Source organism: Diadema antillarum, unplaced genomic scaffold (genome assembly GCF_040938485.1).
Source record: "Diadema antillarum isolate AM-2024a unplaced genomic scaffold, OU_Dant_1.0 seq00000090_RagTag, whole genome shotgun sequence".
NCBI classification, from domain to species: Eukaryota; Metazoa; Echinodermata; class Echinoidea; order Diadematoida; family Diadematidae; genus Diadema; species Diadema antillarum.
In genome coordinates, this window is record NW_027271180.1 from 256,911 (window position 1) to 272,897 (window position 15,987).

At 36.8% G+C, this 15,987-nt stretch overlaps 2 protein-coding genes across 7 annotated transcripts in view; both read left to right on the forward strand.

The window, feature by feature from the left end:
* Window positions 1–2,160, forward strand: part of LOC139726580 (integrin alpha-PS2-like) — a 45,884-nt gene extending 43,724 nt beyond the window's left edge. Inside the window, exon 28 of the mRNA XM_071637568.1 lies at window positions 2,005–2,160. Coding sequence (XP_071493669.1) covers window positions 2,005–2,160 — 156 coding nt within the window. The remainder of the gene's footprint in view (window positions 1–2,004) is intronic.
* An 8,663-nt stretch (window positions 2,161–10,823) lies between these two features.
* Window positions 10,824–15,987, forward strand: part of LOC139726587 (tyrosine-protein phosphatase non-receptor type 4-like) — a 163,619-nt gene continuing 158,455 nt past the window's right edge. For all 6 annotated transcript variants that reach the window (XM_071637574.1, XM_071637576.1, XM_071637578.1 and 3 more), the window contains exon 1: window positions 10,824–11,235. The gene's annotated coding sequence lies outside the window, so the exon portion shown is untranslated. The remainder of the gene's footprint in view (window positions 11,236–15,987) is intronic.

A 15,987-nucleotide genomic window follows, 5' to 3' on the forward strand; every position in this document is an offset into this window, starting at 1 on the left:
AGCTTTCTACACTCGCCAATTAGTCCCGTACTATCTCTTGTCCGGGGCTAAGGAGAAAACTGACATTTTTACACTCGTATTTCTTAGCCCCGGACTTTCCAATCCACATGAATATTCATAATTACGCTGTGTACTGTACACGTACACGCACGCACCGGCAGCACTTGATTACCTCGTTTCTGATTGGTCAGTGAGGGTCGGACTTCGTCTCCGTCGCTTAGCCCAGGATTATTTTTTCGTTCTGTTTACACTCACTTGCTTGGCACCGCAATTGCGGTGCTAACCCCTGCTATTTTGCAGGGCCAGATAGTACCGTACTATCGGTGGGGCTAGCCCACTTTGGCAAAAACGAGTGTAAACAGAAAGGGGGCTAAGGATAGTCCCGTACCAACGGTGGGGCTAAGGCCCCCCCCCCCCCCCCCCTTAGCCCCACCGTTGGTCCGGGGCTAAGCAAAATTTTACAAGTGTAAAAAGCCCTTTAGAGATCAGTGATAAATCTGTACATAATTAATTTGTTACGGGGATTCTTGAATATATCCGAAATGGGACTACTCCATGGTATTCCCCCACAACAGAGTCTTTAAAGGGATGGTATAGTATTGGTGGAGACGAGAAGAGGGCTGTTAACTTTTTGTGAGATACCAAGAAACTTCTTATGAAATGGGAAATAGCATGTAAGTTCAAGAAGAATTCAATGTTTATTTGATGAAAATCGGTTTCGGAATGGCTGAGACTCCCCAAAGCAAAGTTAAACAAAGCGATCCTAATAAAAGCTGGGTCCCACCTTTTACTATAAGCCCTATTGCTCTGTTTTGGATATCTCAGCCATCTCAAAACCAATTTTCGTCAAATAAATGTTGAATTTTTCCTAAAATTACATGTTCTTTCACATTATAAGATGTTTCTCATTATCTCACCAAAAAAATGTTAGAAACCTCAAGTTAGGTCTCAACCAAAACTATCAATCCCTTTAAGTCGTCTTCCCATGACCAAGTGCCGATCATGTATACGGTGTCAGGAGCATTAAACCAAGAAAATAATTTGTTGAGACACACCAATTATTGAAACACGAGACTGGTGTTCCACATTGAGATTATGATGCTGTTCTCTACATCTCTGATGCATTTGCTCCACACCCCTCCCCCTGAAGAAAAAAAAAGAAGACAGATAACAAACAAAAAGAAGAAAAAGAGAGAGGAAGCACAATATTGAACAAATTCTCCTTCATTTCTCTTCGGACACTTATGATGGAAGATGTTCTCTGTCAACAGCCGAATGGAATTTAAATTCAATTCTGATTTGCTGCATTGCAAATTGTCAATGACAGTAGTGTAGCGTTTACATTCTAATCAGAACTTATTAATCTGCTTGTTTTTGTGGTACTAGCCTACCGAGCTTTGATTGATGAAGCTGAAGCCCTTATTAAAGTATCGCATATAATTCGTTACCACTGTCATGGAAACACGCTGTTTGATCTACGAATAAGGAAACAAAGTGTCAACCTGATTCATTTCGTGTAGATAGTTTATTTCTTCTCCAAAATACTAGTATTCGAAAGCAGGTGCCTGCTCCAAAAGTGATAACAAGCAGCGGTGTAATTACGTGAGCGAACATTACAAGCTACAATGAATCACTCAGTGCAGGCCTAAAATATTAATGGGGAAAAGCAGTGAACTGTGTCTGTTTTGATTTGTTGTGTGGTCTTGTTGATATTACTAAGTCATTTTTCGGTGATCCAGTACCAAGGGCATAGAACATACAATTCATAAAAGCTTTCAAAGGCAACTATTCAATGAAAAAAAAAAAACACCAACCAACCAAACAAACAAACAAGCACCCATTTCAAGGTCTGTAATGCCAAAAGTATAATCTGGATTGCGTTGGGTATACTTCTCACAGCATTAATCAATGAAGTATATTCCTTGGGACTATAAGAGTGACATGAAGAAGTTTGATGTGTGGTACCCATTTTGTGTCTTATTTCTGTCTGTTCGACATTTCTAGGTTGGATTCTTCAAACGCAAGAAGATATCCCCAAAGCAGCGCAAGGTGTTTATAAGAGAGCCCAGCCAGAAAGGCAAAATGGAGCGGGAATCAACGTTGGAAAAACCGGCACCTGTCGTCACGGACCCGCTCAATTCGACAGAAAATTATGCATGATAAAATAACAACGATATTTTAGTTTTTGTGTGAATTTGTAAAAAGTCGATTTTATATTCTGTGCCATTGCTCCTTATGCGTAGACAGCAAAGCTGTGTAAATATTTCGTAGTCTTGGGATTTTTAAGTTTGTTTATTTGTGTACAGTTACTATGAATGGATTATGTCAATGATAATGTGCAATGTTTGAAAATAGAAAATAAAGGTTTCGATCCAGTCATTATAGCTAATCTCATGGTTACCGTACCCTTCATTTTTAACTCTTGACAAAGATAAATTCATAATGCTATTCAGCGCTGTTTTCCAAGTATGTTTGAAAAGTTTTGATAACGATGGGTCATGTTGATATACTATCAAGTCTGTCGTATTTTATTCGATTCATAATTACGTGATATTTTGTTTAGTTTTATTATTTGTTGTAGTCAATCTGAATCGTAAAGACGAAAACTTATTTTTGCATGATAGGAGCTCGAGTTGTATGCTACGTGAAATCTGATGGTGTGACATCATATCAATGTGTACTAATAGTGTACACAAAATAAGGTGAATTGAATGGAAATATTTCAAAAGTACACACGTTGAATTTTTACATCATACTTTACGACACTCAAGGCCTAAATGCAACATCTTGTTGCAGCTTAGATAGACTCATAGATACCATTGTTATCAATATTTCATTACCATTTTGACAATAACGATGATAAATTTCACCTGTATCACCATCATCATCACCATGTCATCATCATCATCGTCATCGTCATCATCATCGTCGTCATCATCATCATCATGATCATCGTCACCGTCATCAGCAATCTTTACATTACCATTTATTTAATGCTTTACATAATTATTTGTAAGAAATTTAATTTTAAAGTCACATTATTTCAATACAAACAGTGGTTGTATGCATCCTACCCTCAGAAGGTAAAACAAATGTTATGAAGTCCTGCCAACGCTTTTAAATTCATTAAATGTTCCTTATTAGACCAGACGGTATCTTAGTTTAAATCTCACCCCTTGGTTATTATGTGAATTGCAGGCTTCATGTGGCTCATTGTATGTTTGTTGTATTTTGGCTTTAATGAAGTTTTTTATTTGTTTGTTTGTTTTGTTTGTTTTGTTTTGTATTGTTCTGTTTTGTTAGTTGGCTCTCTGTCCATGAACTGCATGGTTATATTGTGACATTATTGCATTGCGACAGAGGATGAAGTAATGATTTTTGGTGTCAGTTTTTAATCCGAGTGTGCCTGCTGGATTTTTGTTGTAAAGATAGTGATGGAGGCACGTTTACTTGTAGCAGAATCGAATTAAAAAAAAATGTGTTGCTTCCTGTAGATACTCCATCATTCCATTGCCATCCATTTCAAATGGACCTAACGGAGTGTGAAATAAAATGACATTAGTGTGTGAGTCAGTCTCATATTCACGTCAGAAGGACTAATAAACATATTTGAAAATAATATTATGTATACATAAGCTGTGGATTTGCTGACTGGTATCAAATTGATAAGCCGCTAATGAATTGCCATAAAAGGATGATATCAAACGAAATTCAGATTGAACGAGGCAATTTTCGACAATAAGTTTACTGCACTGCACCGGTGGGGGCGCTCTACATCTTTACATCTCAGGGCTCTGTTACATCTCCACATAATAAATCTCTACGGCACTGATACTGCAAGGTCGGCTCTTGCTTGGTGATGCCTCCCTTTTACGTGTGAATCGTCTGCTGCCTGTGATGTGCCAGCTCCAACTCTAATAGCATGTATACCGTCGAAACGGGCCGGGGAACTCTACATCAAGAAAAGCAGGATGAAGGGGAGAGAGAAGAAAATGTAAGAAAGATGGGGAGTGAGAGAAAGATGGAAAGAAAGATAGACAGAGAGAGAGAAAAAACAGATACACACACAGACAGACAGACAGAGAGGCAAAGACTAGAGCTAGAGAAGAAGAAAAGAAAATCTATCAACAAGAAAACGAAATTGTCAATGTGTAGGATATCAAAACGAAACAGAAGTGTTCGAAGATTGTTAGTTGCATCGCAGACACTTCAAGAAGGCCTAAGAAAGCAACGAACTACTCGTATAAGGCAAAATCAGTGCAAGACGATAGAGAGAATGGGGGAGAATTAAATTAAAATGATATGGATATGTTTTATGTGTGTATGATGTATATATATATATATATATATATATATATATATATATATATATATATATATATATATATAGGTCCTATATACTGGTATATATATATATATATATATATATATATATATATATATATATATATATATATATACATACATATATATATACATATAGTGCGAGAAGAAGAGCATTCGTGGACGTAGCTAGTGATCAACGTATGTGGTTTATTGCCGAGCTTTTTTTTTCTTTTTTTTACCGAGCTCGTTAGGACCTTCATCAGGGTTGTAATGATACAAAAATGACTCACTCGTATGGCTACACTCGTAACAATAAAAATCTAACTAGCGTGAGTCTATAATGACTATGTCATCAATGAATCCGTATATAACAGAATACAATAATAATATACATAATTAATTTCAAAGAGATGCTTGGTGGTACAAAACTTCCAAATTGCGTTAAACAAATACATACTACTGAACGTTTTCGACGTGCACTCTTCGGAGTAGAACCGCACGTATGAAACAGGAAGCGCAAACATAACAGTATATATATACAGTTTGCTCGTTTTGTACATACTGTTATGTTCGCGCTTCCTGTTTCATACGTGCGGTTCTACTCCGAAGAGTGCACGTCGAAAACGTTCAGTAGTATGCATTTGTTTAACATAATTAATTTCATATTATTGAATACATTATTCAATATATGAATGTATATATATATATATATATATATATATATATATATATATATATATATATATATATATTTGTGAGTGTGCGTGTGTGTGTGTGTGTGTGTGTGTGCGTGAGCAATGTGGCATGAGTTAACACGATTAGTTGACAAAACATTTTTTATGCATACTGTATATAAACATGAATATTCATATGACAAGAATCTTTCATGCCATTATAGAGGTTGATATAATAATGTGACGTTCACAAAGGCAAGGGGGTGATGTTTACTAAACGGGGACAAACTGACTGGCATAAATCCTTTCTTATTTGATTTACTGGTACACGTAGGCCTATCAATACTACGAAAATGTACTCAGACGACGAATTGATATATTGCATGAACATGTACATTTATAGCGAGTCAAATATACACTATATATATCTCATCTGTTAACATTGTCCCCTATGCATGCTAAGACACGGAGAAAAGATCAGTAAAACACGTTTTCTGAGGGATTCTCATAATATCTCCATGTTCAGGTTCCCATTTGGGTTGATTCCCTCAAACCGACGATAATGATATTAATGAAATTTGATATCTAAGGAGAATGTCAGCTGGTCTAAATTCAATATCTGTACGACTGAGACAAGCAAAACACAAAAGAAACGTCAAAAGATGAACTTTAAAGTCCTAATTCGATTTGTTCAACATAATATTGCTTTAGCAGTCAGCAAGTATGCCTATGTTGGTTAACCAACTAATATCAGATTCTAGGTCTCGTCGCTATACTCGCAGGAAACTCTTTCAAAATCATTAGGCACAACACTGAAATAGATCTTGATAAGAGAGCAGCATATCCTGGTTTCGATCGAAACATGGAACGAGTAATTGTATCAATACTCAGTGGCTCTTTGTAGATGCACGTGGGGAACATGTCAATAGACAGAGTCTCAATATAGCAAGAACTCCGTTATACTTTGACCAGTGTCAAAGACCTTTCAAAGAAGCTGTCACAAACTGGTACAAAGCTTTTGACACTGATTTGTCTCTTTTGGGGGGGGGGGGGGGGAGGGGAGGGGGGAGTTCATTTTCCTTCAATAAGTATTTCTATAAAGACCCAAAGATAGGTTTGGGAGTTCCGCAAATATTTTCCTGCAGTGTTTATTTGATTTGCTAATGCGTCTCCTGTCTGTGTTTAATAAGTGTAAAGTTCATTTCACATGAATTACATTAGTCACTTTTTTTTTACATATTCCACGCAAATGTGGTAATCATGCATCACAGGCAGGAACCTCAGCTTGCCCGCACTGCATACTCATAAAGGGGGAAAAAATCATTTATTGTTTAAAAGATGCCTGGTTTTTAGCACTGCTTCTTGGGCATGGTCCTGCAGGTTTCATCAAACTAACAAATGATTTTATTCAACGTATATTTTGGATAGAATATGCTTAATAATCATTTACCGAGAGATCCACGTCTACGAGCTGTTATGCTTTTTTGTGGCTTACTCTTTTCCATCGCTTTATTTACTTCTTAATCTCATTTCTGCAAATTATTCTATACTATCATACACATTCATTCGCACATGCATTTAATACTATCCTTTATAGTGTGTATGTTTTCTTTACTTTTTGTTTGCATACTTTGTATTAAATCGCCTTTTGTTCGATGGAAATGAAGAAATTTAATTGAACCGTGTAACTGTAATGGTAATGTATCACTTGAATTGTGTAAACACTGATGATAGATACTGTGTTATAGCCTGATACATACTTTTCTCACGACGTTGATATGCTTTCATACATTCGAAATCTCACTTTCATACACATCGACAATTTATAGTGTATGGATAATTATAAAAGTGAGTTGAAAGTTGATCGTATTTACTGTATGCATGCTTATTGCACCTATAAATATTGCTGAAGAAATACAACGTCCTAAAGTAGCAAACGCCATAAAATCAACCGAAGGACAGATCAAAACTGGTCTGGTCTATAAATTAGTTGAGAAATAAACTTTAGAAATGTAAGTAGATATTTTGAGCAGACTAAGATGTAGACGTCATAATTTCTGGTATTAAATGTTTTGTTTCAGGGTTTTTTTTAACAGCAAATAAAATTGAAAACAGATACAAAGAGTTCCAACGAAAATAAATTTCAGATCATGTTTCAATCATCATTATCAACAGATGATACTATGCAATGACAAGAAATAATAACTCGCCGCATGTAAATTCCGATGATATTCATAATTCTGTGCAATCAACTCCAAAAATGTGTGTAAACACTCGTCAAATCCTAACCGCTCCTTCGCAATGATGTTTTTTTTCAAATAATAAAACAAAACAAAACAAAACAAATCAACACAAAAACGCTATTTAATCAAAGCAGACCTATATTCCATTATCAGTAACATCGTTAGTAGTAGGTATATATGAAACTATTTCATAATTCGCTATTTTAAGCTAATTTCATGAAAAAAATTAATGTAGAACAAGAAATGGTATACAGCAACAACAGAAACAACTTGGTTTGTGCTCAACGACTTATCATGTGTGAGATAGTATCACTTGCACGTAAGCCTACCAGCAGTTTCGTACGCCTTCACTTCTAGATGTATAAAATAACAATTATTGACAATCAAACCTAATACGAGGTGTACTGGCTGTGTGAAACAGTGTTCAGTTGCAGTGCTGCTAGGCGTGTGAGGATCCGAGTTGGACAGTATGATCTATTCCGTGTAAACTATAAAGCATATTCTGATAGAGGGCGCTCGTAATCAATGTGCGTTGATCAGCGTGTGTGTGAGTCGGGGGGGGGGGGGGGGGGGGGAGTCATGCTGGCAGAGAATAATCAGAGATGAGGAAAAAGAAGAAAGAGGGAAAGAAGAAGGAGAGAAATAAGATGGATGGATTGATGGATGGATTGATGGATGGGTGGATTGATGGATGGATTGATGGATGGATGGATTGATGGATGGATTGATGGATGGATGGATGGATTGATGGATGGATTGATGGATGGATTGATGGATGGATTGATGGATGGATGGATGGATGGATTGATGGATGGATTGATGGATGGATGGATGGATGGATGGATTGATGGATGGATTGATGGATGGATTGATGGATGGATTGATGGATGGATGGATAGATTGCTGGATGGATTGATGGATGGATGGATGGATTGATGGGTGGATGGATGGATGGATTGATGGATGGATTGATGGATGGATGGATGGATTGATGGATGGATGGATGGATGGATGGATGGATTGATGGATGGATTGATGGATGGATTGATGGATGGATTGATGGATGGATTGATGGATGGATGGATGGATGGATGGATTGATGGATGGATGGATGGATGGATTGATGGATGGGTGGATTGACGGATGGATTGATGGATGTATGGATTGATGGATGGATTGATGGATGGATGGATGGATGGATGGATGGATGGATTGACTGAATATACTGACAGACTGAAATATTCTACTCCCATTATTTTCTGTTTTATTTGACTGATAAAGTGCATGCAGAATATAATCAACAGAACAAAAATGCGACCCATCACAAAATGAATAGAACAAAATAATCACCATGCATGTATGGCATTCTGTTTTACTTGAATACACATAACATAATATCGTCACGAAAAAGTGTGTCCATTATGATAAGATTGGTGGAAACTGATAAATGTCGCAAGTGCAATGTCACTTTTATTCCTAATGCACAATAACGAGCAAATTTTAGATTCCTCGTAGGACCTTTCAGATGAGAAACTCTACATTTTCGAATGATTTACCTTGGAATGAGACACAGGATATTGGAAGAAAATCCATAAAACAAAACACTAATCATTCAAACACTACAAGGTGTGGTGGTTGTAAGAAAAATGTTATTCCATTTTATTTTATTTCATTTATTATGAAAGTATTAATGAAAGGAACATTCTGGAATATTCACGGATTATTGTGCAAATATTATATTTCAAATTCTTTTACTTTTCATTTTCAACATAATATGACAAAATATATCATTGCATTTACAGTTCAGCTTATGATTCAAATATAACCGAAATTACTATTACAATGATTATTATGATTTGATGATAAAAGACACAAAGTGTAATTCCCTTTTATCAAAGTAAATGAAATTATGTAGGCTTACTAGTAATCCTCCCCGTAGGCCCTATTTATGATATATAGCATCACAACCCCGCCCCCCCAAAAAAAGAACCCGCAATTGGTGAATGAAGAGGCTGTATACAAAATGATAATAATGGTGATAATGATAAAACAACCACACCGCAGCATTTGCCATGATTCTTTGGTTTTGTCTTGTTGTGCTATTTTTTATAGTAATGGTTATGTGGAATACTGATAATGGTTCCCATATACCTGTATTTTTTGTATTTATTTGTATTTATTCATTTCCTTATTCAACCATTAAAAAGCAGGGTACTAGTAATACAAAGAGCAGAATAAAACAAAAACAAAAACAAACAAAGCAATCTCTAGATGTAGTGCATACAGAGACATTATAGGCTTACATAAAAAGAGAACTAATATATATACATTAAAGGCATAATTTACCATTTGCAGATGAAACAGAAACCCAGCATTAGTGCTTTTTGAATATAAAGTTCTAAAATGTGAGTTAGGGATAGAAACAACCACTGTAAAAATTTGAATTGGTATAATCGATGTTAAGTATTGTTAGATACACAAAATGTGAACAATAGTTATGATAAGAATGCTTCCAGTCTAAACCGTCTATCCAGTTATGGTTTCTTGAGAAAAATGCTGATATCTCATTTAGGATGTTTTGTGATACAACAAACCTACACATATGCATCAAAATAACCGTTGATATCTTGAAGATTTTTGAAATCACTGCTGAGTGCTCCCAAAGGTAAACTGGACCTTTAATTTGGAGGGATTGCCCGTTTAGCTCTATCAACAAAGATACTTAGAAAGTACTGTTGTTCTTCTATGGGGTGGTGTCCCGAGAGAAAATATCCATAGGCCTATATGGATAATTAACTTAATGAAAATGAAGAGTTTGTTCGCAAAAACCGATAAGTCCATGTTTGAAGATTTTGAAGTATGGTCTCTGTCATAAAGTACAAAATAATACCTTTTAAATGATATATTGGTCACTACATATAAAGGTAATTTTTTTAAGTTATGGTCAAAAGAAGCAAAAATTTTCTTATTATTCTCTTTATTTTTCTTGACCTTTAATCGCAAATATCTCCATTTGGCAAATATGGACTTATCGGTTTTTGCAAACAAACTCTTCAAATACTTGCATAAAAATGACTCATAAAATTCAGTAAGAGATATCTGAGATTGGGAATTACAAGAATCAGGATAAAGAACAATAATCAACTTCGTATTTCTATAATACAGATTTTATATCAACCACATTCATAGTACCTTTGCGCTTCCTATCCTAGTATGATTGCAGTAGTATACAATTCTCACATTTTTTTTTTTTTGCATCTCTTTGGTGCTGTTGTAACCTGTGTGTGCATTTAATAGTCCGGGATCTCACCCATTGTTCGTTCCTTTATTCTCTGAAACGTGTGTACAATATGAATTTTCTGAAATCACGAAATTCGTCTTATTTCCCACACCCGTCTCGCTTGCTTGCCGTAGATCTCCGCCGCGGTTTTGCTATTCAATGATCTAGCGTGACTCACGCGTCTAAAGAACCCAAAAGGATTCCCTCGGAGTCACGTGACTAAAGTTTACATTCATTGGATTCGGCCATCTTGGATAGGTGCGGAAGTGATATCGCGACTGAGATGTAGATAGAGGGGGACGGACTGGCCTGTCTACGAAAAGAGCAAGAGCGTCTATTCGGTCAACCGCGCGATCCCGCATCAGCAACGGGCCGGTGACACTGTATAAATGAGAACATTTTCACGGAATTATCCCCTTCTTGTCTGAGATTACCGTCGGAAATTGAGCGTGGTAATTGTGTGCTTGAATCCTGCTACAAGCAAGGAGATCCATGTCTGTGTTTGGATTTAGGAACTTGTTTTAGGTCTATTATACTGCACCCTCCGTCTCGTTTTTACCTGCATTCTTGTTGGTTTACCACGGCCACAGCGGCCGCGAAGCTATCGCCAGTGAAGTGCTGCTGACGGTCGGGCTCCCATTAGCGGTTTACGTTACCTGTCGCTCCGAAGTTGATTACAACCAGTTGATCAACAGATCGACACTCACTCCAGGTTTGTCTCCTAACCTTTCATGTAGTAGCCACGGATTTTGAGTGAATGGCCTGTTGCATATTATTACTAAATTGGCTAGCCAGCTGATAGAGTTTAACAATTGCTAAGAAGATCTAACGTGCGTGTTAGGTTCAATTTGTAAAAGACAAGTTTTATTGTAGGTGGTCTAGCGTTATATCTTGAAGTGGCTTCTCTATTACAAAAGAGACACAATAGTATCAATACATAACATATCAAGCATACATGTAGGGACCATTCACATTCAGGGTCTAGGTCTATTGATCAGGCATTAATACACAACAGTTCAAACAGTAGAACTAAAATTTACATTGCTAAATACAATTACAGGTTAGGCATGCCTATCATTTTAGATTTACTTGACTCTAGACAAGTAACAAGGAAATTTTTAGACCTCTACAGTTTTGAACTGTAGATACCCTGCTACTGCTAAAATTAGTGCTAGCTGCTCATTAATGATCTGTCTGACCTTGTCTGTGATTTTTTTTTCCACTGATAGGATAGAACGAAACGACCACTGTCTGACTCTGAGGGAGAAAAATAAAAGATTGTAGAAATAGGCAATATTAGTTAGGCATACCAATATAGAACGTCTATAGATGTGTAGTAGGCCTAGTCTATATCTTACACTGTACATCTAGACCCAGGTAGATGACAAATGAATTGGGGCGCACAATGAGATTGTCTGGAAGATAGTGAGAAATACAGTTGTATGTAAAATAGGATTCTATCAAATTGCTTAGTTGTGGAGCTTCACCCTTTAAACAAAACAAACCCCCCCCCCAAAAAAAAAAAAAAAAATGGGAATGTTCTTCATTGTGAATACTAACGAGATAAAATTGAAAAAAAAAATAAAGAGGTAGTTTCTATGTACAGTATGTAATTTGTGTGTTTACTTTGCATGGGTGTTATTGATTGTGTGATTGTGAAGTTTTTCAGATTTTGCTCTCAACCCGTTGAGGATAGACTGATTTTGTTACAACACGCATAAAAGTTTCCCATCTAGATATCTGCCCGAGCTGTACTCATAATACTCGTCCTCAACGGGTTAACCTAGCTGCTCTGGCTAGATATACAATATTTCTTTGTCAAGTCAACCCTGTTGTCACTCTGTGTTTCTTTCAGTTTTATTACGTGACATGAAAATTGAGAATACTTTAATTGTTCATAGCCATTGTGGTGACAATGACATCATAGTGAATCAGGACCCCACTCCACCATACTGGCACATACGACAGACATGCTGTCTGCTGGCAACGCAGCTGTTCTAAAGAGCCAGGAGCAAATCACAATAATTGCAGTTACCATGACAACACCTGAAATCCTCCAGGCTACATGTACAATGTACCTCCAGGTATCACTCTATTATCATCAGCTGCATTTTTCCCCTTTACATGTTTTACAATAATTGTGCACAAATGATTGTATGAAATGGAAGGCATATATGAAGTTTTTCTTGAAAAATGTGTGAAATACAGACTACTTTCCCCTTGATCTGTTTTTGTAGATTATCACACTTTCCCCTGTTTGCAAAGTTCTGTTCTTTGTTTTAAGACTGCCTTTGACTTCACTGATGATACACACAGTACCTATGACTCATGACATGAGACATTGGCAGCCGCTGCTGTGCTGTGAAATGCTGCTTGTGTCTGGCCCTGTTTTCACCATCAATCTCTCCCCTAAGCTACCTTGCCAAGTAGAATAGAATTGTTACACTGTGTAGACATACAGTACATACAATGTACATGTAAATTGTACAATGTACATGTACAGTATTCAGAAGTATTATTTTGTGCGTGTTTTCCCTTGCCAATCAAATTAACTTGAAGGTAAAATGGAAGGATAAGACACACCAACAATGTGTCCTTTACTTTTAGGACTGTTATCTTTTTCATTTGACGTGGGCATGACATTGATAGAGTTTGCGGAAGATAACACAAACTCCATGTGTACAATGTCAGGTCTTCCAGAACAGTTTTATTATATTAACTTTACAGAGAGTACAAGTACACTGTGTACCTGTATATGGAATGGACAGCATGTACATGATGACATACATTTTGTACATGAGACTGTATACCCAAGCACTGTCAGATGACAACATGAATTACATACAATTGGCAATAAATGTCCAGCCTGTACTTTTACATACTGTACACTGTAGGCCTACAAGCATGTATCCCAGGTATGAACCAGAAAATCTTACCAAATAATTTATACAAAGTAGGCCCTATACATAATTTGTAGCTGCTGTAGCCAACACACTAGCCACTGCTGGCTATACTATAGCTTTTAAGTTTGAGGTTCACAGGTGTGTGTATTCCCTCCCATTAGAATGTATCAAAAACAAATCATGTAAATGCAAATCATAAAAGATTATCTGATGGATACACATTTTTTTTTTTGTATGTAAGAGACTAAGACATCTCCCAAATTATGCTATTACCTTGTAGTGCTACCTTCTAGCACATGAAAATTTGTGAGTCAGTCGATACTTTATAAAATAGCCTTACTGTCTATCTTCCATCGTCAATGCTATTAAAGATCATTTTGCTTGCACTGGCAATTTTAGGCTACTGAATGTATTGCGAGTTTGCGACAATACACACAATCCCTTCAAGCCTTTCTGATCAGTGTTAAAATGACATTGTACTTCATGCTGAATGCCTTACTGTAAAGTTGGCTTATTGTAAACAATGTAAACACAAGGTGGAGTACCACTGATAATAGCTTAAAACTACAAGGTATAGTATGGAAGCAAACCCATTTTTATATTATTTTAATGGGGGGGGGGGGGGGTTGAGGAATTTGTATACCCAGATGGCATCGATAAAAGTCTTGCAATGAGAGCTGAGATCTGTCATGTATGATCCTCCGATGCCAGAAGCCACTGTACCCAATGCTTTGTCCTCAGCTGAGGGTCTTCATGCCTGACCCAGATTGACCTCTGTGGTGAAACAAGTGGTTGCATTCAGCTCTGACTGGTGCTACAGGAAGATGTGGTCTACGATCATCTACGGTAATCTGTTCCCACTCCTGTTTCATAATGTGTGCCCATGGTTGCAAAATCTCAAGTATTTTGCCATGCTTGAAATGGTGCATTCTTTTGAGGAATCCAGACTTCTGATTGTATTGTACATTTACAATGTATAATATGGTCTGCTGACTGTATTAGACCTGTAGCTACTTTACATGTACCCCTAATACTTCAAGAGGATAATTATGGTAGCACATGATCTCCTTTTGGCCTTACAGTGTACTGGTATGTACAGTTGTAGACAGATGATGTGTAAAAAGTGTGATGTGGAGCTGTTTTGTTTCGTTTGTTTTTTCATTGATGCAGTTCATAGGTGCTCCACACAGTTGAATATTGTTTTGCACTTTGTCTCATGCATGTAAACATGTGGCTGGAATAGGTAAAACAAAATGTACATTGTGTAAATACGTATTACAGGTCTACCTTGTACAGAACAATTACTAATATTGCATGTACAATGTACAGTATGTAATGTAAGAAGGCAGTTGTACTTGTCCACAGTGAAAGAAGGACAGTTGGCCTACATAGTACAATGTACGTACACTTGTACAGGTACAGGATAGTTTAAAAGTGTAATGTGATATGGTAACTGCATTTACACATTTTAAATTACTCTTGATCTCATTTCATATCCTGATATGAACCATTCTTTCACACCCCAGTTTGCCTGGAATATCATTGAAAAGAGAAATTACAATGTAGTTACTGCTCTTCATTTTCTTTTAATCTTTAATACAGGTGTAGATCATCCCTACGTACAGCCCTGCAACATAAGTTAACTAGATTATTGAATTATGGTACACATTTTGTACATCCTCTCCCTTCCTTTGTGTGCATGATGGCTGTCTATAGATCTGACCTTTTCATGACTCCAGCATGAAAATGACAAATCAGAATGCATCAATTATGCATTAGTTTACCCCACAACATCATACACACTATAGTGCACTGTGCACTCCCTTGTTGTATGCTGTATAGCACTTGATAGGTTGAACATCTGCATCGAATACAAATTGAAATACCAATTATAAACTGTGTTTAGATTTCCATCACTCATTCATGTAGAGGTCTATCTAGCCGGTATCATAATCAAGTAGTCTGTCCTTATAGCAGCGGTGAGGTTGAAAATCAATTTCTAATCGCGGAGGTAGAAACTCTAGACTGACCCCGCGGTGTCATCTGTCGGGGCTGTTGTCTTCTAGCGATTCTCTCCCTCAATCCTTTTTTTTTTCCCCCTTCCCATTCCGTGCCTCCTGGGCATCCTATGTGTTGATTATTTTATAAGGTCAGATTCTTCAGGTGGGAATGTGCGAAAGATATAAGTCTCTGTTGCGCTGAAATGGTTCTCACAGGAATACAAATTGTGTTGATCAGGACAGTCAAACTTGGTAAAGTGTGACCTTTTCCATTCGCCTTGTAACCCAAACTCAGTGTGTTACTGCACTTGAAGTCATGTGTGACAAATAGTTTGAGTTTTCTCAATATTATGTTTTTTCACTACAAATCATCCCAGCAAACTTTATTTGCAGATAGGAAAACCATCAACAACAAAATACTGTGACAGCTGCCAATACAATGTATCTTTTTTTTTTTTTTTTTAAGATGCAGGGACTTGTTTAAGAACAGCCTGTGGCTGAAACAAGTGACCATGTGGAAATAAAATGAATGAATGAATGAATATAATCCTCTCTGTTGGT